The 27,309-nt window shown below is 39.0% G+C and overlaps 1 protein-coding gene across 2 annotated transcripts in view; it reads left to right on the top strand.

Annotated features, from left to right (window-relative positions):
- The window catches only part of HDAC8 (histone deacetylase 8), a 230,416-nt gene that overhangs the window by 69,710 nt on the left and 133,397 nt on the right, over positions 1–27,309 (top strand). For both annotated transcript variants that reach the window (XM_012784355.3, XM_012784353.2), the window contains exons 5-7: positions 1,871–1,983; positions 6,491–6,568; positions 7,178–7,286. In XM_012784355.3, the coding sequence (XP_012639809.1) occupies positions 1,871–1,983; positions 6,491–6,568; positions 7,178–7,286 (300 nt within the window). The remainder of the gene's footprint in view (positions 1–1,870; positions 1,984–6,490; positions 6,569–7,177; positions 7,287–27,309) is intronic.

Below are 27,309 nucleotides of genomic sequence, written 5' to 3'. Positions count from 1 at the left end.
GGAGTTATGGGAGTCATGAGGAAGGATGGCATGGGTCTTTCCTTGGAATATGTCAGGACAACGTGGGACTTTGTAGTTCACTGTTTCTTGGAACACAAAAGAGAGGGAGGGTATCTTAACCATCAGTGCTTTCCAGAAGCACAGGGCTCAGATAAGTTTAGTACTGTCAATGAGATGAGTCTACTTTATCAATTTTGTCTATAGAATTTCTCTGTATTCTCCTTTATATGCCATATTATTTCCAGTTGCCCTTTTTGTTTAGATGATTGGATTTTGGTTTTGGTTTTTCTGTGCTTATGAGTTGTCTCCCTAACTTAATTGTAGGTTCTCTGAGGGAAGGAAGTATGCCTTGTATTGATTTGTATTCCTCCTCCCCATCACCCTCCTCTTTTTGCCTAGCACTTAGTGTTCTGTCCCATCTACCCAAAAGTTGTTGATGTAACTTTAGGACAGATTATCTCTTTAGGAGAACAGATTATCTCTTTTTTATCTCTTTTTTTTTTTTGATGTGCTAAGGAAGTAGGCTTATAAAATGTAAGCTTTTCATAATTGGAATATAACATTCACATCCAAGAACTTTCAAAGTCACATATTTAGTTATTTACAGAGAATTCATAAACAGGCTAACCATTTTCTTTCATTGTTTTCTTCCTGGTTGTATACCTAAAGCCAAGCTATTCTTTGGCTAGATGATTGCTGAGTTCACCTTCATGCAGCAAAATCAATGTCTAGAGGTATTTTTTCCCAACTTCCTGATTGCCAACATACCTGTCTCATTGGTTCAGCCTGTGAACAAGGGCATTGTTTAGAATATGAGATGTTATTATGGAAGAGATTTCATGAAGAAGCTTATGTATTGTGTAGGCACTTGAACAACCTTACAGTGTGATGGTAGCAAAGATGCCGTTTTAACTGTTGCTTATGCCTAGAATTCTGTTTCAAATATTAACAAAACCTCAGGGAGAATTTAAAAAAAAAAATCAGTTGGATATTTGAAAGATCTATGGAAGCAAAAAAAATGAAGCATTTAGGATGAGGCCTTAAAAATAAATTATAATACATTCTTGATGATAAAGAATGTTCTTTTACATCTAATCAGCAAGGTTTAATGGAAGTGTAATAAAAGAGCAGGTTAACATTGACAAGAGGTTCCAGTAATGTGGTATCACCAACAGCAACAAAGTTAGAGAACACTAGTGAAGTCCATGAAGACAATTCTACTGAAGGAAACAAAATAACTTTAGAAAAGACTACTTTACTCTTTGTTGTAATAATTACATTTACAGAAAGGCACACTACTGCCCAGGAGGTTGTGCATTTGTTCATTTGACACTCAGCTTTCATGAACAACAAGTGCCAAGACTTACTCAAAAAACAAACGAAAAAAAACTTCTAGGTTATGTCTTAGAGTCAGTACAGAGAATCCAGTCTCCAACATCTTCTACATCTGGCTGAGCAAGATTGTCTGAAAAGGCCCCTTCTAGAATCTAGCTTCCTTAAGTATCCTGTAAGTGTTAATCAGTGTTCATCTTGACAACCCAGGGTACTACAGTTTTTTTTGACATGATTCCGAAATCCTCAGAGAAAGGTTCTATCTTGTTCAATATAGTTATAATATTCCAATGCTTTGAAAACCTGGGACCCTGCATGGAAAATGTTACCAGTTTACCTGAATATTTTCTTTACCAAAACACTTCATTCCCTGATCATTCTGAGCCATTTACTGCATAATCTTTGTAGGTGAGTTTTTATTTTTCTTAAAAGAAGGGGAAATTTTAAAAGACTAGATCTCAAGGGTTAGATCATTGGCTGTAAAGACACCCTTGGATTGCTTTTTGGCTGTTGGCTGTAGCAACTTGTTTTCTTGCAGAGATGAAGCATCTGGTTTTTGTTATCTCAATGATGCTGTCCTGGGAATATTACGATTGCGACGGAAATTTGACCGTATTCTCTATGTGGATTTGGATCTGCACCATGGAGATGGTAAGCCCTTCAGTTTCAAAGATGCTTTGCTGCTAGGACAGCAGGTTCTTATCAGTTAAGCTGCTTCTAGGCAACTAGTAAGAGGAGGAATATCTGTTGCAATTGAAATTTTCCTAATTGCGAATTCTAAAGTAGGTAGTATAGAGATTCCTCTAACTGATGCAATTTCTGCTTTGCTGCCCAAGACAGGCTCCTGTAATTTCCTCTCTTCTCTCCTCCTATAGCAAAGCTCTATAGTAGAGAATGTTAAGAAGTGGAACTTTTACCTAGTGTTTACTCCCATGCTCAGTAACCTCCATCAGGCTGTTTCTATTGATTCCAAACAAAATCTGTGGTTAGGAATGATAGCCTTATCTCTTCTCACTGATGCTTCTGTCAAGACAAAATGGATATATGATGGGCTAACATTCTGAATTTTTCATCAATAAGCTACCAACACATGTAGTGATCAGAATCTGTGCCATTTTCTTTGTATTACTAAAATATTTGGTCCTGCACAAACCCAGAACATCTTCCCTAATTTTTTTTTTTTTTTTTTTGAGGCAGAGTCTCACTCTGTTGCCCTGGCTACAGTGCTGTGGTGTCAGCCTAGCTCACAGCAACCTCCAACTCCTCCTGGGCTCAAGCGATCCTCTGCCTCAACCTTCCGAGTAGCTGGGACTATAGGCATGTACCACCATGCCCGACTAATTTTTTCTATATATTTTTAGTTGGCCAATGAATTTCTTTCTATTTTTAGTAGAGACAGGGTCTCCCTCTTGCTCAGGCTGGTTTCAAACTCCTGACCTTGAGTGATCCTCCTGCCTCGGCCTCCCAGAGTGCTAGGATTACAGGCATGATCCACAGCGCCCGGCCTTCCCTAATTTTTAATAGAAGAATCTCTTAACAGTTTGCCTTAACCCATTAATCCCTTCTTAGAAGACTCCACTAAAAGGACTTATCCAACCCTCCTATGTACTTTCCATCTAGAATGTAGAGCTCTGGTGACAGTTGCCACATTCTGTTTCTTTAAGAAATCCTGTCTGTGATGCATAGTATTTCCATTCATCTAGGAACTTATCCAGTACATTATTAGTTAAGGTGATCCCTTCCCCTCCCCCACATCAGTGATTGCTGCTTCTCCAGGGATTTTTTCTTTGAGACAAACTATTAATAACATAATCAAGGCATAAGGAGGAAAAGAATAATATGTGTCTGAGATTCAAGTCAGCTCTGCTTCCAAAACAGAAAAGGAAGGAAGAAATTGTGGGGAGAACCTCCCCAGGGAGCTTTACTTGCATGGCTGCTACCATGGAACAATGAGAGAAAATTAAAGGTAACAGAAGAGAGGCGGGTTAAAACAACCAACATACTACTTTGAGAACCATGCTTGTTGAATATCTGCATATTTAGTGAGGACAAAACACAGCCTTGTTCAAAAACCTTCAAAGACTCCTATTGCATATAACAAGGGGCAACATTTGACTCATGGCTTATTTTTGTATAGCCAATGAGCTAAAAATGGTTAAGAATTTGTTTTCCATTTTAAAAGGGTTATAAAGGGGGAAAAATTGCATATATATGCAATAGTGACCTTAATAGTTTGCAAAAGCCTAAAATATTGACTATCTAGCCACTTAATTTGTTGACCCCTGGCCTAGAGCAATGGTTCTCAAACTTGAATCAGGATGACCTGGAGAAGTTTGCTTTAAAGTGCAGATTGCTTGGCCACGGCCACCAGATATTTACATTTAGTAAGTCTGGCATGGAACCAAAGAATCTACATTCTAACAATACTCCAGCTGTTCTGAAGGCCACACTTTGAAAAATAGTGAGATCCACATTCTTTACCCTGTCATTCCAGGCCTACCTCAAATAGGCCTCACCTCATCTTTCCAGCCATATCTGTCATTGCTAACTATCCAGGCTGCTCTACTCAATGAGCATGTCTCACTGTTCATGGCATATCTCACTGTTCCCATCTCCCTGACTTTGTCTCTTTTTTTTTCTGATTTAATTTTGCTTTCTCCTCCCCCAAATTCTACCCATTCGTTCAAGTTCCAAGAGTAGCAAATTTACCCTGACCACTCTAACCCAAGTGTTCTCTCCCTCCTTTCAAGTCCTGTATTGTTTATAGTGCTGATTTGATATTTAGTTATATATTATCTTATATTGTTAATTAATTTTTAATGTTTCTATGTCTTCTCTTCCCATAGAAACTTTAAGTTCCTTCAGAATAGAGACCAAGTTGTTTACTTCTTTCTATCCTATACAATGCCTCAAACCAACAGTACTATGCACATAGTAGTAGTTCAGTAAAGTATTTGTTGAATGAATGGATGATTATGAAATTCAAACTATTAGTATCAGAGTTCAAGAATAGAATCAGTTCCATAGAGCCACATAAGAATGAAATAAGACTGTCACCTGAAACCGTTCTTTCCATTTGCAATGTTATTTCTACACCCGTTAGAGTTTCCTGTTTTAGCCAACTTTTATGGTGTGTTTCATTTCAGTTTATTTCCCCTCTTCAGCACCTCCCTTCCAGTGACCCCTGCCCCACCCCCAAACTCTTACACATTTGGTTTATTTTAAATCTTCCATGATTCTATAACTGGAATCCTGTGGTGGCTTCACTGGCCACTCCTACCCTGTTCTCACCTTCTTTCGTCTACCTAACCACTCTCCTATTTCCCACCAAGTCTATATCCTCCACCTATTTGTCTACGTCCTCTTTTAAGTATGATTTTATAACCATGCCTAATGGTATTTCCCATGAGAAAAAGTACAAATGGCTACTAAACTTATGAAAAGGTGCTCAATACCCTAATACTCAGAAAAGGGCAAATTAGAACAAGACTATTCTTTCTTCTTAAGATTAAAAAGAATAATAATAGCCAGTACAAGTCAAGGTGTGAGAAAATGGAAACTCTCATGCATGACTGGTTGAAATGTAAATTGGTACAACATTTCTGGATGGATAAATAATCAGGATTTTCATGAATTATCCTTGTTTAGACTTCAGTTTCTAAGTTGAAATGCTATTTTCATTTATTTTGTTTTGTTTTGTTTACTTCATGCTTTGTGCCTGGAGTCTTTAACTGGTTTTAACTGCCTCCCTAGGGCAAAACATAAGGCTTGGGAAATTCAAACATACCTGTTATATACAAATAGAGTTAATATTTTTTTAAGGTCTCTGTTGTCCTCTAATGAAGACTGAAAACATTAAGTAAACACAGAGAGAATTTCTTTGTTTGACGTAGAAAAGAGGATAGTACCTGAGATTGCTAATTGTCCTTCTATTATATAGACTGATTATCTGAACTTAGTATGACTACATGTGTTTCTGAGAGGAAAGAAGTAGAGGGGGGCAGTGTGTTTTTTCTATATAAGTAGTGATTTGTGCAGGTTACTTCAAATCCCAGCCTTTATAATATCTCCCAGGCCTCTAATTATTTTCTGATACTGTTTAAATGGAAGGGAGACCACTTTCTAGAAAAGATTTCCCCCCATCTTTCTCCAGGCTTTAGAACTCTGTTAGTAATGTGCTATTAAGAGACAAGGTCACTGCCTGTTTTCAGCCTTCTTTGTTGAAACCAGAAAGAAGTACTATAGAGGGGCATGGTGGCTCACACCTGTAATCCTAGCACTCTGGGAGGCCGAGGCAGGCGGATTGCTCAAGGTCAGGAGTTCGAAACCAGCCCGAGTGAGACCTCGTCTCTACTAAAAATAGAAAGAAATTAATTGGCCAACTAAAATACACACACACACACACACACACACACACACAAATACAAATTAGCCAGGCATGGTGGCACATGCCTGTAGTCCCAGCTACTTGGGAGGCTGAGGCAGGAGGACTGCTTGAGCCCAGGAGATTGAGGTTGCTGTGAGCTAGGCTGATGTCATGGCACTCACTCTAGCCTGGGCCTGGGCAACAAAGTGAGACTCTGTCTCAAAAAAAAATAAAAAGAAAGAAATACTATAAGTTACATAGAACTTTGGATGACCTGCATTTATAAATAAATCTACATTATAGAGAGGCACTTTATAATTAGATTTTCATTATATGATGCCTAACGTTTATATTGGTCATATTTTTCAAAGGATTATCACATTGTACTTCTTTGAAAAAATCCTAAGGATTTAACTAGAACCACATAAACAAAACAGAAAACTTCCAAGATGGTGCCAGTTTCCTTTATTCAGTTCTGTTGATAATGCTTCATTTTGAGCTCTCAGCCTTCCTCAACTTTTAGAACAAGTTATCAAGGAGAACCCACATATCCCACTGCTTAGAAAGGGTTATAGTTTGCCATGAATCTGGAAAATAACCCCCAAACTTCACTTGAGGCCAAAGTTTTATCTCATCTTGTAATTACAGAGACCAGAGGTTTCTATTACTTTTATTCCTCACCTTGTTGGCTTTATTATTGCTGCCTTCTCATCTTCCCTCCTTCCCACTACTGCCTTCCAGATTTTCAGGTATATGATGAAGTGATTCTTCTGATGTTTGTTTCTCTGGTAGGTGTAGAAGATGCCTTCAGTTTCACCTCCAAAGTCATGACTGTGTCCTTGCACAAATTCTCCCCAGGATTTTTCCCAGGCAAGTGATCTATGTGCTCAGTATTACATTTGCTGAATAAACACTGAAGTTCTTCTATACATTTCTTATATCTTATATTAGGAGAGTTCCATGCTGTTAATACCTTACTGGTGCTATTCTATGCAATTTTAACACAGGTCACTTCAGGTGACAATAACAAGAGGAATGACAATAACACTGTTCTTCTCTGCCAGATGATTTTTATGGACTGTCAACAGACAAATCATTTATGCTTACTAATACTATCAGATAACCCATGTAACTCCTAACATCCTGATAATTGCAAAGATATATTGATATTACATCAACCTAAGAAGCATGAAAAGTCAAGCAAAGGAGTTAATCTCTTATTTTTTATTTGATGCAATAAGATGGAAACTAATGTTTTTCAGTTTTCTTATGGTTTGCATGCTTCTCCAACATCTTGTTTACAATGGTTACTTCTCCATGTTGTTTTTCTTAATTTAATTCCCTTAGAAACCATCACTAATTCAGGATTGTTCTCCTAATTGACCTTTTTGGTCTTAATAATTCCTATCAGAGAATCCTTTAAATTTTCTAGTTTCTCATATCCTTAATAACTAATCATGTTGTTCTTCTCTTTTGCAGGAACGGGTGATGTGTCTGATGTTGGCCTAGGGAAGGGACGGTACTACAGTGTAAATGTGCCCATTCAGGATGGTATACAGGATGAGAAATATTACCACATCTGTGAAAGGTAAAGCAGCAACACTTAGCCAATAATGAGTAGATTGCACTTCTACAGGATGAAATTTCCCCCATGTCACAGAATTCCTATTTTCAAGAAGCAATATGAAAAAGAAAACCACTACATACCCACACAGCTTTTGTATACTGTTCATTATGCTTATTTGATCAGGTAGCCATCCCTGTTTGGGAGAGCCGAGTGGTTAGACCAGAGCTGTGTTCCAGGTTTGATCTTACCTGCCATCTAGTATGATTAAGGCCATCCCAAGAACAGAGCTTATAGGCTGTTCCGGGGACTCCTTTGTCTGCTACTTTCTTAGCTAAAGAAACCTGCATGTGTGCAATTTCATTAGCCTGGCAGGGTTCATTATGGAGACTTGTGCTCCTCTCCACTGGTGTGAATATTAGAGCGTTGACTATTTTTATTTATCATGGGTTCTTGAATTCTGTCCACTGTATTAAAATTGGAGTCAAAAATCTGTTTTAACTACACTAAGGATTAAGATTACAGACACTTGCAGGCAGACAGTTTGGTGCCAATGTGTAAACCATTGGAGCTGAAAAGCCCTACAGAATGGGGGGGAGCGCTAAACACATATTCATAAAAATCGAGATCAGTCAGGCACAAATTCACTGCTGACAATGACAGCAGAGAAAGCGAGTCTGACTACAAGTCAGCCAGTCAACATTGCTGCACGTAAGTAGTGGGAGCTGAGGTACTCTTGACCCCTCTCCTATTCAACTCAGTTTTCTCCCAACCTCTGGTAGAAAACAGTGACTTCACAAAGGAGCCTACCTGCACTGGCTATCATCACTGGCAGTTGTATAAACAAAGTAGAACTATTAAAAAATTAAAACTTTATGCTTCAGAAGTGCCTCTTAGCTCAAGAGATTTGGCAGCCATCATTCAGTCATTCAGCCGCACTAGCCTCTTCATGATTTTGGTCATATCCCCTAGCTACCTCTGTATTGTCCGACTGAAAAAGACTTTCTTTTTTTTGGTGCCTGCCATTGATGGTTTAATTGCCCTTCTTTATTCCCCTTAGGCTCTGTTCTATCCTTGAGATGTGCAGATCAGAGCTGCTTATGTAACTCTACTAATGAAGATGTCCTGTGGTTCTGTGTAAAAGGAGAATTGTTTTGTTTTTCTTTTAATCTCCTTCTTGACAGTGCCCAACGTTTTGTTGCCCTTTTTTTTTTTTTTTTGTCATAGCAGGAAACAAGGTTGTTCTGTTTGTCACACTGTCCACAGGGTTTCCTAGAGCTCTTTCCTGGGTCTTAATTGAAAGGTCAGCACTCGTCATCCTGCAAGTATAATTTGTAATACTAGCCCTTCCTAAATGGATTGATTGCCTTACATGTGTCCCTATTGAAACTCATCTGCCAATCAGGAAACCTCCTGAGATTGTCTTTTATCCCCCATCAACTTGGCATTTCACTGTCTGGGAAAGCTGAGCATTATATGGAGATTTGAGGATTTCCCAGTGCCCATCCCCAAGGAAATCTATTTATCCTTCTTCAGTCAGAAAAATATCTGTTTCTCCCTTGTATTTTCTTTTTTCCCATATAAACCAGTTCCTACTACATGATTTTAAAATAGTTTAAATCCCATGGTAATTCATGTTAGCCTTGGTATCAAACTTAATTAGAAGCATTTTAAATGTAAATTTAAGGCCTGGCACGGTGGCACATGCCTATAATCCCAGCACTTTGGGAGGCTGAGGTGGGAGGATCACTTGAGACCAGGAGTTTGAGACCAACCTGGGCAGCATAGTGAGACCCCCATCTCTACAAAAAATTTAAAGAAAATTAGCTGGGCATGGTGCGTGCCTGTAGTTCCTGCTACTGGGGAGGCTGAAGCAGGAGGATCATTGGAGCTCAGGAGTTTGACATTGCAGTAAGCTATGGTTGTACCACCGCGCTCCAGCCCGGGTGACACAGTGAGATCCTTTCTCAAAAAAAAAAAAAAAAAAAAAAAAAAAAAAAAGATAAGTTTAGCCATAAGGAAAAGATCCATAGAAGATTATATATGATTTCACTTTATAGAAACCATGTTGGCCACCCGCACCCCAGTAGATTGATGGCTTTTGTGTGCAGGAGGCTAGGATTTATTAAAGATTCTTCTAGCTTGCCTACTAAAGAACCAGACACTCATCAGTTTATAGTTCCTGGGGCCCCTTTTGCCTGTGGAGCCCCACCAGCAATCCACACAGTGATCATCCAGAGTAACAGGTTCCAGGTTTTCATTAGAGGTACAGTGCTTTTTTTCCTTTGATTTCCTTCAGAAGTCAAGTCTGGTCAGAGCATCACGTGAAGGCACCTCTGATTTTGAGGGTGCCAGCAGGCTTCCTGGCCCAAACATCTCTCCCATCTGTTGGACTAATACCTGAAATTCCTTTAACAGGAAACACACTTTTATTCTGCAGTTAGAAATAGGCCTTAAAATGAAATTTGGGCACAGCCTTTCCTCCTCACCCCTACTCTGCCATAGGTGTTTAGTTTTACAGAACCTTTCCTGACAGCAGGTTTTGAAAGCATTAGAGCGTGAGCTCCCTAAATATTCAGAGGGGCAAGAGATGGGTAGTGGAGCAGTGTAGGGAAAAGGGTACAAAAACCCGAAATAATCTTTGCCAACCAAGCAGTTTTGGGGAGGGCTAGCTCTGGTAACTTTATCACTCAGTCCCAGTCACTATGCTTTTGACTACTGTAGTGCATGGCTTAGAACCAAAGTCTCTTACACACTTGCCATTATTACCCCTGACCTATCTGCCTACCTCAAAAGATATATTAGACATAGGAATGGCTTACTCTTTTTAAAAAAGTCATTCAGTATATCTACTGTCTCCTTTTCATCCTTTTTGTTCCATGATCCCACTAGTTCTGTGGCTCATTCCTTACTTGTGATACATAAAGGAACTCTTATTGCTGGTTCACTTTCAAGATGCTCTCATTTTTGTTTGCCACCCAATTGCTAGTTTGCTCCTAAATGGCTTCTCCCTATGGGGTTTACTTAAGCTATTTTCCTTTTCTTCCTTCCTTCTTCCCTCCCTTCTTCCTTCCTTTTTTCCTTCCTTCTTTTCTTTTTAAATAAAATACCCTTTTCTCCTGCCATAACCTTTTGTATTTTGCCAGCTAGGGAAGGAGGAACTTAGTGGTTTCAACTTAAGGTTCAATACTCCTCCTTTATTAAACAATTGGCTTAGATTTTCTCTTGTAATAGACTGGATATGGAATCTTTACATGAACATTTCCTAAAACCAAAAGATCTTTGGTCCCATTTTATGTAAATAACAATTTCACAATTAGATCTCTTTAAGTCATTGAATACTAAGGGCAAGGACCACTAATTCCCAATGGCTTCCCATAATTTCCATGGGAGCCACTAGAATTGGTATTACAAATTAGAGCCCTGTTTTAACAAGCATAAAGGACCATGGACATTGCTCTCATAAGCACGCCGACTCCTTCAACTGGAAGCTTATGACACCACAATAGAGATGACAGAGGTATATTATATTTTTGATTTACATGAAGGCCCCCCAACCCCACCCCCATGCCACACACACGTATACCCACAAAGTTTGGCGGGAGGGAGGATATTCTGCAAAAGGGAAGGTTTGCTAGTTCTCATGCTTTGTCATCTGGAATAAGAAACACTTCTCTGCCTATGTGTAACCTGTTTGCTCTCTAAGTATATTTGGATGCACTCTGAGATAATATTAATGTTTATTACCTAAAATGCTATGTTGATGAATTTGGGAGAATTTATAGTTAAGGACTGTGAGAGGGAAGGACAATAACAAGTATTGCTTTGCTCTTGGCTCAAGGGAGGGTTTGATAAATAGTAGGGCACCACTCTGAGACCTCAAGTCTTGCAAGATGACCCACCTGCTTGCCCACTCTGAATTACCATGACATATAAAGAGTTTGAGTGAAGAATTTCAGAGTTGTACTAATACTTCTTAGTTTGTATACTGCCTATCATTTTATAGCCCTAACAGCAAGACAGTATTCTTCCTAAATATCTGATTAGTATATATCTCACAGGAAAATTATATATATATATGGTGCTCATAATATGTATGAATTCAACGCAGCATATGCATCCTGAAAAGTTTTGGAAAAAATCACATTAAGAATAGTCAGCTATTCAACTTTGTAAGATAATTAAGTATAGACATTGTATAAATATTTCACCAAAGGAAGACACATTGTTAAACAGAATTCTCAATGAATAATACTCACGAAAGACTCTATTAAACTGGAGTTCTCATTCAGTAGCAGTCTTTATATGCAAAACTTTGCTAATTAGAGCTATTGACTCGACCAAAGGAATACCTTTATTTTAATGAATTCATTAAAATAAGAATCTACCTGTATTTGGTCCTTGGCCTATTTACATTGAGTTCTGTTTACCTTGAGTTCTGCTTGTATTGTATAGCTCAAAATTGAAAGAAACTTTTCCCCCTTCAAAGATCACTGACCAAAGGGAGAATTCAATCAGAGACCCCAGAAATTTAAAAAAACAACTTAATATTTTATGTCCTTCCTTTTATGAAAGAAATATTATACTTTTCTATTTTATTTATTTTTCAGAATATTACAGTGATATAAATGTTTTGGTTATATAAATTGCTTTTGTATTGTTTGAGTCAAAGTTATAAGTGTGCCCATCCCCCAGATAGTGTGCATTGTACACATTAGGTATGAATTTACCCATCCCCCCTCTCCCCACATGCTTGATTTCTGATGAATGTTATTTCCATATGTGCACATAAGTGTTGATCGATTAGTACCAATTTAATGGTAAGTATATGTGGTGTTTGTTTTTCCATTCTTGTGATATGGTCTCTAGCTCCATCCAGGGTAATATAAGAGGTATTAGTTCACCAATTTTTTATGGCTGAGTATACAGCCATAAAATGTGGTATACATATGCCACATTTTATTAATCCGCTCATGTATTGATGGGCACTTGGATTGTTTCCACATCTTTGCAATTCTGAATTGTGCTGCTATAAACATTTGAGTGCAGATGTCTTTTTTATAGAATGTCTTTTTTTCCTTTGGCTAAATACCAGTTAGTGGGATTGCTGGGTCAAACTGTAGTTTTACTTTTAGTTCTTTGAGGTATATCCATACTGATTTTTATGGAATATGTACTCGTTTACAGTCCCACCAGCAGTTGTTCCTTCTGGCAAGCACCACCTACTGACAGGGAGGTCAATTTGCATGCCCTTTATAGCATTTACTGACTCAGTCATACAGGGTGTGGTGGATTCTCACCCACAAGCACCAGCGACTGGCTCAGAGATGAAACTGGGTGTGTCATTATCTAAACAAAAGAAAATCCAAAAGTAAGAAGCAATGGCTACTCCAGATGAGGAGGAATCAGCAAAATAACTCTGAAAGTACAAAGAACCAGAGTGACAGGACACCCCAAAAAGGAAACACCAGCTCTCTAGCAATGGATAACAACCAAAATCAGAATATTTAAATGACAGATGAAGAATTTTGAACATGGATTGTAAGGAAGCTCAATGAAATACAAGATAAAATAGAAACCCAACACAAAGAAACCACAAAAACAATGCAGGAAATGAATGAAAAATTCACTAAAGAAATTGAATTATTAAAGAAATATCAAACAAAACTTCTAGAAATGAAAAATTAATTCAAAGAAATACAAAACACAGTGGAAAGCCTTAGGAATAGGTTAGATCAGGCAGAAGAAAGACTCTGAGAGCTTAAAGACAACACCTTTGAATTAAACAAGTCAATCACAGAGATAGAGCAGAGAAACAAAAGGAATGAGCAAAGCCTACGAGAAATATGGGATTATGGGATAAGGACGAAGCCAGAGCTGAAGGATGGATGTGACTGGGGCAGGGGCCTCAGGAGTTGGTTATTTACAAAAGAATTTATTATAAGCAGCTGTTCTGGCCCACTTACTCCCCCCAAAAAACCCAAGGCTCTCCCCTTTTCTCTTCTGGACGCTTTTTAACCTCCACCCATCTGCACCCAGATGCCCAAAATAAACAGCATTTTGCTACACATGAAAAATATATATAGAGAGAGAGAGAGAGAATTATGTAAATAGGCTTAACATTAGAAAACTAGGTATCCCTGAGGGCAAAGAAGAAAATACACAAGGGTTGGAAAACCTATTTGAGGGAATAATTGAGGAAAATTTCCTTGACCTTGCCAGAAATCTAAATAACCAGGTACAAGAAGATCAAAGGACTCTTGGGAGATTCTTCACAAGGAGGCAAACTCCATGACACATGGTCATCAAACTAGCCAAAACAAACACGAAAGAAGTGCTCCTATGAGCCATAAGGCAAAAGCATCATCAGGTAACTTACAAAGGAAAACCCATCAGACTAACTGCAGACTTCTCAACTGAGACCTTACAAGCCAGAAGGGATTGGGGACCCATTCTCAGTCTTCTCAAACAAAATAATGGCCAGCCTAGAATTTTGTATCCTGCAAAACTGAGTTTTATATATGAGAGGGAAATAAAGACTTTTACTTTTCTATTTTTATAATTCTTTTATAGTTCTTCAACTGCTTTTCTGGAACATTAATTCTGTTAATGGGCTAACCAGAATAGCCTACCCAGAAAGAACTTGTTCTCTAGGACAACAGTAGGGTCATTAAAGGACTATAGCTCATTTAAGCCTAAGTTTTTAATTCCTAAGTGGAATCTTTTTGTCCAGCTATACTGAGCCCCACTAATACCCAACAAGGAAGAGAAAAAAACACATCACTACTTACTTTAGTATCTTCGTAGTATATGTTTATTGCACAAGAATTTTCCTTAGACTCTGGCACTGCCTCTGAAATATAAATCAGTGATATTTTAAGGATAGGATCAGTTCCTGTGGGTCAGGTGAAAATTCACCTCTCTGAAGCCTCCGACAAAAGAATGGAGCACCTCAGATCACTTTATAGAGTTTTAATTAACAATAAAAAGAAGGAAGGGAGGAGAGCTACAAGTTATATAGTTTATTGTTATGCCTGGTGCTGTGCTTAGCATTTGATATGCATTACTATGTGCGTATCTTTAAATGTAATGAAACTATTTTATTCATGCAATCAGCAAAAATCTATTGAGTATCTACCGGTTAGGCACTCCACCCTTTGACAGGTACTGTACTGGGCACTGGTGGTGGCAAACAAGACAGATGAGGCTCCTACACCCTGCAGCTTAGCTTCTAGGCAGCACTTACCTATGCCAGGAATTGCACTAAACATTTACATTGCTTCATTTGATCCTTGTAACAATCTTTAATCTACAATACCTAAAAAAAAAGGTATTATCATTCCCATTTTAAAAATGAGAAAACAAGAGAAAAGATTGACTTGCTTAAGGTCACACCATGAATAAGTGGTGAAGCCAGAGTTTGAACCCACCTCTGTCTGCCTCTTAGCCATTGACTATATCATCCCCAAAGTGTCACACAGAAGTATGAAATTTAATTGTTGCAAACAAAGAAAAAATACCATCCACAAGACTTTTTGAATATTTTTATCTCAGGAGATTGCAGAAAAGCCCTGAAGAAAAGAAACCACTTAACTTTGCAGATGAACCACATGATCTGTAGTCTACACAATCATGTTTGTGAAAGTGCACCTTAGATTTTTTCCAAAAAAAAAAAGGAATCTCTTAATCCTGAGGCTTTAATTTGTAATTTTATGGATATAAAACAAGAATAAATATCACCAGAACTTACTTCTTAGGTTTTAAATTCCTAATTCAAGTTTGGAAACATAGAGATTCTATAAATCCTCTTTTCCTTTCATTTTCATTTTCAATGGAGAAGATCCTGACTTCCTGCTTTAGAAAGGGAATAGTGTCACATGTCATTTTATACTGGTATTCTCATGGAATTACATCCTTTTCATGTGTTTTTTTTTTTTTGTACTAATATGGCTAAATATTTTTAACACTATGCATTTTTCCAACTATAGGCAAAATTTATACTCTTGGTCCTTGCAGAAGGCAATATCTGCATAAAGGGTAGTGATTCTCTATCCACACCATAAGCTGTTCAACCAATACTAATTGAATAAAATGAGAACCAAGGGACATCACTGAAGGACATTTAAGGGAAATGTTTCCTTTCACTATTGACTTTTTTATATTGTTTGGGTGTTTTTATTTTTGCTTATTTTTATTTCAGCATATTATGTGGGTACAAATGTTTACGTTACATATATTGCCTTTGCCCCATCTGAGTCAAAGCTTCAAGTGCCCCCATCCCCTAGACAGTGTGCACCACACACACCCATCCTCTCCTCCCCCTCCCACCTGCCCAACACCCAATGAATGTTACTAGCATATGTGCTCATAAGTACTGATCAATTAGTATCAATTTGATGGTGAGTACATGTGGTGCTTGTTTTTCTATTCTTGTGATACTTCACTTAGTAGAATGGGCTCCAGCTCTATCCAGGATAATACAAGAGGTGCTAGTTCACCATTGATTTTTGTGGCTAAGTAGAACTCCATGGTATACATATACCACTATTGACTTTTAATGTTAATATTTAAAGAAGAGATGTTTTAATGATGATAGGTTTTGCTTTCATTATAATAAGTCATTTCGAATTTGTCATCCACTTGGGACTCTCAGACTCCTTATCATTCAGTTTTAGAAGCAGGTAGACAGACCCCTAGTGAAGGAGAACCCAATAATTATAATTTACTCCTTTGGGCTTGATGATATGCCAAAAGCAACACATACACACATATTCATTCATAAACATCTTAAGCAATACAAATTTAAAAAATTCTTTGGGTGAATTCTTTAGAAATTTGCATTTGAGAACAAATAGTTATATAGCTTTCCATCTTCATCCTCATTTTCATTACAATCTGAGAGCTGGTCAAAATTCTTTACAAACTTATTCTACCTCACTTCAGTTGGTCACAGCTACACTACCTTGATAATCGGTAGCTTACTTTGGCCCAATGATAAAGGTAAAAGAAGCTGCTAATTCATTTTATAAGCCTTGCACTTTGAACTCAGCCTTCTGTAAGGTATTTGTATTAAATGCTTTTGTTCTATTTGATAAACTTCTATCCTGCCTCTCTGTGGTATGGCAGATGTAAAATTACCTATTGTTTCTGGAAAATGGATGACTCAGACACTAATTAAATTCACTGTTAATGTTAGCCATAGGTGGAAATGAGGCCAAAGTGGGCCATTCATTTATTATGCCTAGTTTGATGTGTCTTTTAACATATTAAATCCAAAAGGCATTAAGTGCCCCTTAAATGTAGGCTAATTTGGAGGGGGAGGTTACTGTGTTTCATTATCTGAGTTGTCCTGAACCTTCAGTCAGTGAGCTCACCTTGCCAGCCCTCAAGACTTGTTTAAGATTACAGTGGAGAACTGGGGTTTTCCCTCACCTAATCCTTAAGACTTTAAATACAGATGGTTAGAGGGACCATTCTTATAGTATTCTTCTCTTAACCTCTCAACCAGTGTCTTTCATAACCAATTCCTGAACTACACCAAGTAGCCCTGCTGTTACTGAAAGTTCAGCACTAGTCCCCAAGGCTGCATGGGAATAATGAAGACAAGTGGTTTCAGGAGAAGGAAAGAGAAGTTTATCAATTTGCCAGCAAATGAGGAGAATGGTGGACTCTCATCTTAAAGTACCATTGTCTTATCTATAAGCAGAAATACAGAGCTTATAAAGGGAGTTTTCAGCTTTGGGCTATTGCTATTTAACAATAGCATCTCCAGTATAGACAGTTTTGTGACTTCTGCCCAGAAAATTCTGTTGAGCCATCTCCTGTGGTACAAAGGACACTCCCCTACCCCTCTGATTACTGGCGTGGGACAGGGATGCTGGTTTAATTCCTAAAAAGATTGAGGGGTAGATTTAAAGAGATAACTTATAAAACATTTTACCCTTTATCAGGCCAGTTCCCACTGGTACACTACCACCATGTCATACCCCCTTCCCTACCCCAAGCAAATAGGTCTTCATAGGTGATATTTTTTCATTGGGATCAAGGAGGACAATCTTCTGGAATTCTGTGGGTTGGTTATGTTACTCTGATGTGCATTTTCCCTGCTGTCTTAGTGCTGACTGATCCCTGCCCCCTGGAGAAAGTGACCTGATTCTTTGGCAGCAGTTGAGTAGGTTCTGGTGCTAGACCATGTTCTGAGACTCTCTAGAGACAGGAAGACCTTGCTCCTAAATGGAAATCTTAAGAATTACACCCTTTAACATAGGGCTGCCCTGAAAAGAATGACAAACTTGACTCTGTGTTTCATGGGATGTTCTAACATCAAAATTCTTATTATTCCTTTCATCCGTTCTCCACCAAACACCCTCTACCCCTGCCCTAATCCCCCTCCTATATTCTTTAGTCACTGCTCTGTCCCTTCAGTCTAGCCTAGAGGAACTACTGTTTAGAATCTGCTTCAACATGTTGCGCCTCACTCTACAAAAAAGATACTAGCACTCGAGTGTTTATAGCAGCACAATTCACAATTGCAAAGCTGTGGAAACAACCCAAGTGCCCATCAATTCATGAGCGGATTAATAAAATGTGGTATATGTATACCATGGGGTACTATTCAGCTTTAAGAAACAACGGTGATATAGCACCTCTTGTATATTCCTGGATAGAGCTGGAACCCATTTTACTAAATGAAGTATCCCAAAAATGGAAAAACAAGCACCACATGTACTCACCAGCAAATTAGTATTAACTGATCAACACCTAAGTAGACATATAATAATAACATTTATCGGGTGTTGGGCAGGTGGGAGGGGGTAAGAGAGGATGAGTATATACATACATAATGAGTGAGATGTGCACCGTCTAGGGAATGGTCACGCTTGAAGCTCTGACTCAAGGCGGGGGGCATGGGCAATATATGTAACCTTAACATTTGTGCCCCCATAATATGGTGAAATAAAAAAAAAAAAAAAAACATGTTGCGCCTATGAACAACTGTGCCTGACGTTGCATATACCTAGCAGCTGCCAGGACTGATGAGCTGCCCCATTGTGTTCTGTTGACATGGACTGTACAGTGATTTAGTTAAATCCAGTATCCAGCACCTGATGAAAAAGTCTGATGTTCCATTTGGCTGGACTTTGCTTTGTGTGCACTGTTATCCATTGTGCTATCAGGAAAGGGCCATGCCCATTGGTACTTAAAGAAGGACTAAAGAAAAAAGAAAACTCCTCAAAAAAAGCTACATCAAATAACCAGCTAACAAGTTAAGAAGCAAATGGCAGCTTGTTTGCCTACAGATGAGGCAAGTGCCATCGCATAGTGAGCCAGAGGCGAGGGGGTTTGTGCATGGCAACTCCATGCACAAGCGTCCTGGGGAGGATGGAGAGGGATGAGGGCATGGAGGGGGAGGACTGTCTTAAATATGTTAGTGGTGAAGTGGAACAATATCTATCCTATCTAAATATAGGCAAGCCTCACTAACTCAGCCTAATTAGAGGAAAGCCAGTCTGAATCATGGGATATTTTTAAATGCATTTTTATTACTTTCAAGCATTGGACACACTAGTAATTCAAAGTAGACTAACAGCACCGTACGGGCACCTCAGGGAAGGGGCTTTAAGAATCATTTGTAATTAGCATATCAATTATTTGTATGTAAGTGGATGTGCACAAAGTGCATAAAAAGTTTATTCTCCTAAGTAGGACAAACATTCCCCAGTGCAGTCCTGTTTACACTATTAATTCGCTTAGCCAGCCCTTTTTGTGCCAAGATAGATGTATGTAAGAAATGCTTATTTCCTCAGGGAAGAATGAATCGCTTCCCTGTGTTTAGTCCAGTAACTAAGAAGCGGAGCGCCACTTGATTGGTTTGGGATTTCCAGGATATGGAGTTTTGAATTTGCATACAGACTAGAGAGATTTCATATGGAGAAGATCTGGCAGCCATTGCCAGAGATCCAGTTTCCCCATCTGGATTTCATTGAAGTGATCTGGATTTCATCAAGCAACAGGACACTGATCCTAAATGATCCACCAGACACTCTAACATAGGCATGTTTAAAATACATCCTGCCCCAGCAAAATAACTGTTAAAATATGATGAGCTGGAGTTTCTCTGTGTGCAGTACTTAAAAGTAATAAAAATGCATTTCTTTTTAAGTCCTACAAAAACCATGCAATATCAAGTTAATGATGAAAATCAATCCCCAAACTCTTTCTTGCACACCTCATTGTGTGACGGCATTGCAGAGATTTCCAATCATCTGGGAAAGGATATTATATTTTGATGAGCTGGGCCAGGTGCTAACTATATGGCAGGATTTCAGCTTTGAATCTTAGGGAGGCCCTCAAGGGTAAAGAAGGGTGAGGGAAGGGCTAGGGGCATGTTTATTGTTAACAAATCATTATTGTCCACCTAAGTTCGAAAAGCCAAGCAATTGAATTGAAAAAGAAGAAGTAATCACTTATATAGGGAGAATAGAAAATATGATTAGGAAATGAGAAACAGAGATATAGGCCTATATTTTCTACCCGTACATATTAAACTGTACTCTGGGTAAATTGTGAATTCTTCAAGGCTTAGAGAGTAAAACCTAAGTGCAGAGAGCATCAGCAAAAGCAGTAAATATACACACAAATGTTGTAACTACAGTTTGGAATGACTCCAGCCCTCCCCTTTCCCCCAAGGGCATCGCTATCCAGGGTCTGCAAAGGCCAAATAGCTGTTTGGCTTCCAATCTGATTTTTTGCCTAAGAAATCAGAGAAGTAGGTTTCAATTTTAATAATATATTCTCCCAACCTCTATATAACAGAAAGGCACTTGTATTTCTGCCCCTTCTTAAAGTGAATTTTGTGTTTGGTGAAAGGTAATAGATTGGCAGCACTGGAAAATGAATTACTGTATTCCCAGAACAGGTATAACCGGGCAGTGACACTATGAAATTTCTCCCTGCCTTTGGAGACCATTAGAGTACTATTCAGGAAGTCACTGCTCTGGTGTGCTGTGCTGAACTCACCAGTATCCTAGTGGGCTGAAAGAATTAACATAGCACTCAAAGGGCCTGACTTAAGGCCATTCATTTATCCATTCAACATTATGGAGTGCTTACTATATGCCTGGTGCTGGGAGAAGACTTTCACAAATGTTATATCATTTAATCTTCACAATAACCCTGTGAGGGAGAGAATATTATTGTTGTTTGACAGAGAAGGAAACTGAGGTTCAGAGAAGTGATTTGTCCAAGTTGCCACACAAACGCTGGATCCAAGTTCATCTGACTCCAAGTCTAGCATTCTCCCTGAGCTAAGTACTATGGGAGTTGCAGAGGAGGACAGATGAGACATATATGCTCAAAGGATGTGACACAAAGCAGAATGCAATCTACACTATGAGCAGTCCTGGTGATTATAGAGCATAGTGCGATGACCTACCCCAGATCAAATAAAGGGCCATTAGCACAGCTAGCCTTAGGATGCATATTCTTTAAGTCTTCTTCCATTTTGTTTTGTTTTTTAGCTTAACTCTCCAAACCAGCCTGCCTCTCCGCCTACCCTACCCCCTGCCCAGATAATATATACTCTGCTTCCTGGAGCTTCTGGCCTTTCAGAATGAAGAGAGCCAGAGAGCATTGGGAGTTAGTGACGAGAGCATTGAATTCGAATTAGAATTAGTGTTCTAATTCTAGCTCTGACGATTCACTCCAGGCCACTGGTAAGGTCCTTTAATTCTGGATGACTCACTTTCCCTTGTGTGAATGAGAATAGTTTACTTCCAAGAGGTATAGCAAGAGATAAGTAATACTACGCTAAAAATAGTGCACAGCCCTTTCTGTTGCCAAGGTGACATATAATTGATGAGTAGAATTACTTACTACAAGGCATGTTAGAAAGAGATGCCAATTAGAATCTATGTTTCTATATAATGGACTCAGCAGTGAGAGAAAAGATGCCCCTTTAAAATGTTAAGAAACTACCTTGTGAAAATTAAAACAGCAAAAGGGATGTGAGGTTGTTTGTTGGTTGGTTGGTTGGTTGGTTGATTTAGGGGTTTAAGCTTTTTTATTTTATGGGTTTGGGTTTTTTTGTTTTACGTATTTTAGTTGTTTATGGAACCAGTAAAGCTTGTCTGATGCTAAAAGCAGAAAAAGAAACTTATAGGAAATTGAATGTCTCTTGCATATTTCCAAGAAGCACCTATGGCCCCCAGCAAAATGACACATCATCCTCCACTGCAGGGACCCCCACACACACCATCTCCTCCACAATTCCCTGCATCCCTGAACCATTTGTAATAGATATTCAGGAGTCACTGAGGCATTTACCATATGCTGCGTCCCCTAGCAGAATGAGTCAGCAGTACCTGAGTTGGGATAAGATTGAGTGAATTTAGAGAAAGCATACCTATGAAAAGTTAAACAGCTCCCATTTGGGACTGATTAGTGATGCTTTGAGTCCTTAACACAATCCCCCTCTGAATCCTATCAAATGCAATAGGTTTAAAATTTATATCTTAGAAAGAGGTTTTGCTGCTGGCAATAACTTTTCTCAGGCTGACTTTGGGAGCTCAAAGTATTAGTAGCAAATATTTCTTTCTTCTCTCCCTCTGCATCCTACCTTTCTTGGTTTTTCAACTTCGAATTTCTCATTTCTTCAAACTCTATTGAAGGAGTCTCTAGAGGGTGCTGAGAGTGCTTGTTGGAAAACGTGAGGATGACAAGGCTGGTCTAGGCTGATCCACAAGCTAGGAAGTCAGGAGATGGAACCTGCTGGGAGCACGTACCCATCAGAGGCCTCGCTGGAGGGACAAGTTGGGGTTACCAGACCTACCAGCAGTATTGATTCAGGGTGACTGTCACACCATCACTGTGGCATCCCATTGCCCTGAGATGAATCTTTTAGGATTTTAATTATCTAAATAACAAACAAAACACTTCCAGCCCCTGTTATTAGAGGTAAAGTGGCACCAGTAAGTGACCTCAAGGGCACACAGTAGAAGCTGTGGTCTACCCTGACGGAATAAAAGAAAAGAGATTAACTCGACAATTTTGTTCTTGGGCTTTTCTGCTATCTAAAAGCATCATTAATGTCATCACCCCTGGCTTTTATCCTCCTCAGCACCCACCCCCACCCCCAAATCCAGGCCTGTAGAAAAAGCTGCCACAGCTTCTCTTCCTCATTTGCATAGCCTTCTCTGAAAACCAGACTACTGAATACTGAAGGATCAGGTTTCTCGTCAAGAAAACTGCATTTCAAATAAGTATCTTGTGTGTTTATAGGGAAGTTACTAATGTAGTGTAATGAGATGCCTGTCCTCCCCCTCCTTTCTGGGTAAGAGATTTTATACTTTCACAAAACCTAAAATTAATGATGTGCAGTGTAGAAAACAGTACTGTTACAGTGGTTAGGGGAACTTTCCCAAAAGCAATCTGGAGTGATATTTCATTCATTTATTCATTTAATGACTATTTATTGAATGCCTACTGTGTATAAAGTATTGATTCCACCCTCAAGGAAGTTAGCGGAAATTTTAAAATGTTAGAGAGATAGAGAGAGGTTGATTTTCATATTCACACACATTTGAATAAAATAAAACATAGAAACTTGTAAGAACCGTAAGAGATAGAATGCTGTGGGCATTCAAAGGGAGAAAATACTTCAGGAAAAGGCTTCATTGAAGAAGTAACATTGGATCTGTGTTCTAAAGGGTAGCTAATTACTATATCTTTACAAAGTGTGTGAATGTGTATGTGTGTTTATAAAATCTGGGTCAAGTGAATATACAGAGATTGTAGGAAAGGATGTTCTACACAGAGGGTACAGCAAGATCAAAGTCAGGAGAGGCTAAGCTATGTACAAAGGGTAGCAGTGGTTTAGTTTGACTGTACTATAAAATGCACGAGCAGGAGAAGTTGCAAAGAAGATTGGAAAAGTGGGTGGGAACCACATCGTGGAGGAGCTGGAATTCTTAGCCACGAAAATTTGTACCATATTCTGTAAGCATTTGGGGAGCCACTGAAGGTTTTTAAATGAGGGAATAATAAAATCAAAGCTTGCTTGGCAAGATTAACACTCTTCCCAGTAAAGCTGTGGCTGCTGCTGCTGTTAGATGAACTAATGTGGGTGAAGTGGCTGGCGCAGTACCTGACACCCAGTAGCTCAGTAAGTCGGGGAAGCAGGTATATAGCAGTGGGTTAGAGCCAGGCCCCTGATGCCAGGCTGCCTGGGTTTGAAAACCAGCTCTGCCACTTAATAGTTGCATGATCTTGTACAGATTTCTTAACCTCTCTGTGTTATACCTATCTTATTGTCTTAGTTAATTTGTGTTCCTATAAAGGAGTACCTGAGGCTGGCTAATTTATAAAGAAAAGAGGTTTATTTGACTGATAGTTCTACAGGCTGTACAAGAAGTCTGCATCTCACGCCAGTATCTGTTGCTGGCAAGGGACTCGGGTTACTTCCACTCGTGGTAGAAGGCAAAGGGGAGCAGCGCGTGCAGATCGTGTGGTGACAGAGAAGGCAAGAGAGGGGAGGGAGGTGCCAGACTCCTTTTAACAACTTGGTCTCTTTTTTTATTTCAAAATATTAAGGCAGTACAAATGTTTTAGGTTACATGGATCACTTTTATAATGCTTGAGTCCCGGCTAAGGATTTGCCTGTCACCCAAATAGTGTTCATTGTACCCATTGGGTAGGTTTTTGCCCCTCCCCTCCACCCTCCTCTCCCCTAGTTGATTTCCACTGAGTTTCTTTCTTTCTGTGCACACATGTGTTCATCAGTTAGTTCCAACTTAATAGGGAGTACATGTGGTATTTGTTTTTCCACTCTTGAGGCACTTCAGTTAGGAGAATGGTCTTCAGTTCCAACCAGATTGTTGCAAAAGGTATTAATTTGTCTTTTTTTATGGCTGAGCAGTACTCCATGGTATACATATACCACATTTTATTAATCCACTCATGAATTGTTGGGTACTTGGGTTGATTTCACATCTTTGCTACTATAGACATCCCATTTTAAATGATTAAACACGCTTTTACGTAATTAAAAAAAAAAGACCGGGCGCTGTGGCTCACGCCTGTAATCCTAGCTCTTGGGAGGCCGAGGCGGGCGGATTGCTCAAGGTCAGGAGTTCAAAACCAGCCTGAGCAAGAGCGAGACCCCGTCTCTACTATAAATAGAAAGAAATTAATTGGCCAACTGATATATATATAAAAAAATTAGCCGGGCATGGTGGCGCATGCCTGTAGTCCCAGCTACTCGGGAGGCTGAGGCAGAAGGATCACTCGAGCCCAGGAGTTTGAGGTTGCTGTGAGCTAGGCTGACGCCACGGCACTCACTCTAGCCTGGACAACAAAGCGAGACTCTGTCTCAAAAAAAAAAAAAAAAAAAAAAAAAAAAAAAAAAAAAAAAAAAAAAAAAAAAACCAGGGCCGGCATAGTGGCTCACACCTGTAATCCTAGCACTCTGGGAGGCTGAGGCAGGAGGATCACTTTAGCTAAGGAGTTTGAGATGAGCCTGAGCAAGAGCGAGACCCTGTCTCTACTAAAAATAGAAAAAATTAGCCGGGCATGGTGGCACATGCCTGTGGTCCCAGCTACTCTGGAGGCTGAGGCAGGAGGATGGCTTGAGCTCAGGAGCTTGAGGTTGCTGTGAGCTAGGCTGACGCCACAGCACTCTAGCCCAGGCAAGAGAGAGAGACTCTGTCTCATTAAAAAAAAAAAAAATCCAACCAGGTCTCACCAGAACTAAAAGCAAAAACTCACTCACTCCTATGAGAATGCCACCAAGCCATTCATGAGGAATCCACTCCCATGACTCAAACACCTTCCACGGGCCCCATCTCCAACTTTGGGGGATCAAATTTTAACATGAGACTTGGCAGGGCCAAACAAATCATATCCAAACCATACCATTTATGAGTTGTTATGAGGGTTAAACGAGATACTTCATATAAAGAACATAGAATAGTGCTCTGTTTTAAATAAAGTGCTCAGTAAATTTTAGCTATTGTCATTATTATCATTTTCATTCATGAAGGAGATAAAATTTGAAGAATGGCTGTGAGGTAGAGATGTACAAAGGTGACTTTCAGGCACAAGGAGGTACAGGGCAAAAAGCTTACTTGAGAAAAATGCAAGGTGAGTGAGGTAAACAATGGAGAGAGTTCAGTTTGCCTAAAGAATAATATAGGTTAAGGAGCTATGGAAAAATAAGATTTAAAAAGTATGCCAGAGTCAGATCATGAAGGTCTTTGGATCATAGCCTAAGAATTGTAAGCATTATCTAAAGACAACCAAGGGACATTGAAGATTTTTGAGTAAGGAAGTAACTTGGTCAAAACTATCCCTGGAAAATTAATCTGGTGGTAGTTGTATAAAGGACTGAGAAGAAAAGAGACTTGAGGCAGGGAAACTATTTAGGGAGCTATTGGTGTGATCCACAAAGGAGGTCATAAGGGCTAGATTAGAGTACGAGAGTGGGAGTGGGAAGGAAGGAATGGGAAAGAGATTGGTGAAAGACTGGTAATTGAAGAGGAACAGGAAAAAGTAGGCATCAGAAAGGGCTTCATAGTTTTGAAGATGGGTGACTGAAAAAATGGATAGCATTAACAGAGATAGGGAATAGAAGAGGTAAGATGACAGATTTGGCATAGTCAAAATGGAGCTGTAAATCACAGCTCACTTTTGCACACGTTGACAGGCAGATCCTAAAAGTTATATGGAAATTCAATGCAGATTAGCCAAATCAATCTTGAAAAGGAAGGACAAAATTGGAAAACTCACACATCCCAACTTTAAAACTTATTACAAAGCTACAGTAATCAAGACAGTATGTTGCTGGCATGAGGACAGACATATAAATCAATGGAACAGAGTTCAGAGTATAGAAAAAAATACATTTACAGTCAATTGATTTTACATAAAGGAGCTAAGCCCATTCAGTGGGACAAAAGACAGTCTTTTCAACGGATAATGTTGGAACAACTGGATGTAAACATGCAAAAGAAAAAAGTTGGACTCTTACCTCACACCATGTACAAAAATTACCTCAAAATAGATCAGAGACCTAAATGTAAAAGCTAAAACTATAAAACTCTTAGAAGAAAACACAGATGTAACTTTTCATGACCTTCAAATAAGCAATGGTCTCTCAGATATGACCTCAGAAACATAAGCAACAAAAGAAAAAATAATTAAATTGGATTTTGTCAAAATTAAAAACTTTTGTGCTCCAAAGGACACTATTGAGAAAGTGTAAAGATAGGCCACAGAATGGGAGTAAATATTTGCAAATCTTATATCTGATAAGGGACTTCACTTACAATATATTAAGAACTCCTACAATTCAATATTAGAAAGACAGCCCAGTTTAAAAATGGGCCAAAGACTGAAATAGATATTGCTGCTCTAAAGAAGATATACAAATGTCTAATAAGCACATGAAAAGATATTCAACTTCAGTAATCAGGAAAATGCAAATCAAAACCACAGTGAGGTACCACTTCACACACACTAGGATGGCTATAATTAATTCAAAATAGAACAAAACAAAAAATACAAGTGTTGGCAAGGATATGGAGAAATTGGAACCCTCTTGCATTGCTGGTGGGAATGTAAAATGGTGTAGCAGCTGTTAAAAATAGTCTAGCAGTTCCTGAAAAGGTTAACTTTTCTTCTCCTGGGAATTCTGGAGGAATGGGCACAGTGTGTTTTCTCCTTTGACCCTCCACCCCTACTCAGTCACCTAGCTCTGTAAATTTGTTCCAAACTTACCTTACCTTGCTTCCTGTTGCCCGCATGCCTACAATGCTTCAATACCCTTTTTGCCAACCCCCTCTGCCTCCAGACTTTCTCACTTTGGCCTTACATGCAAGCAAAAAAGCAAAGTTCCTAAGCATAATTTTTTAGCAACATCAGTTACTTACCTCACACCTATCCAGTGGCTCCCATTTGACTATCAAATCAAATGAAAACTTCCAGTCTTGAGTTCAAGAATGTCTACCATTCAGCCTTCTGTAAGCTGTCTGTCCTTACTTCAGTTGCTTTC

This window comes from Microcebus murinus, chromosome X (genome assembly GCF_040939455.1).
Source record: "Microcebus murinus isolate Inina chromosome X, M.murinus_Inina_mat1.0, whole genome shotgun sequence".
Lineage (NCBI taxonomy): Eukaryota > Metazoa > Chordata > Mammalia > Primates > Cheirogaleidae > Microcebus > Microcebus murinus.
The sequence above is the reverse complement of the archived record's forward strand: the minus strand, read 5'-3'. Positions and strand labels throughout refer to the sequence as shown.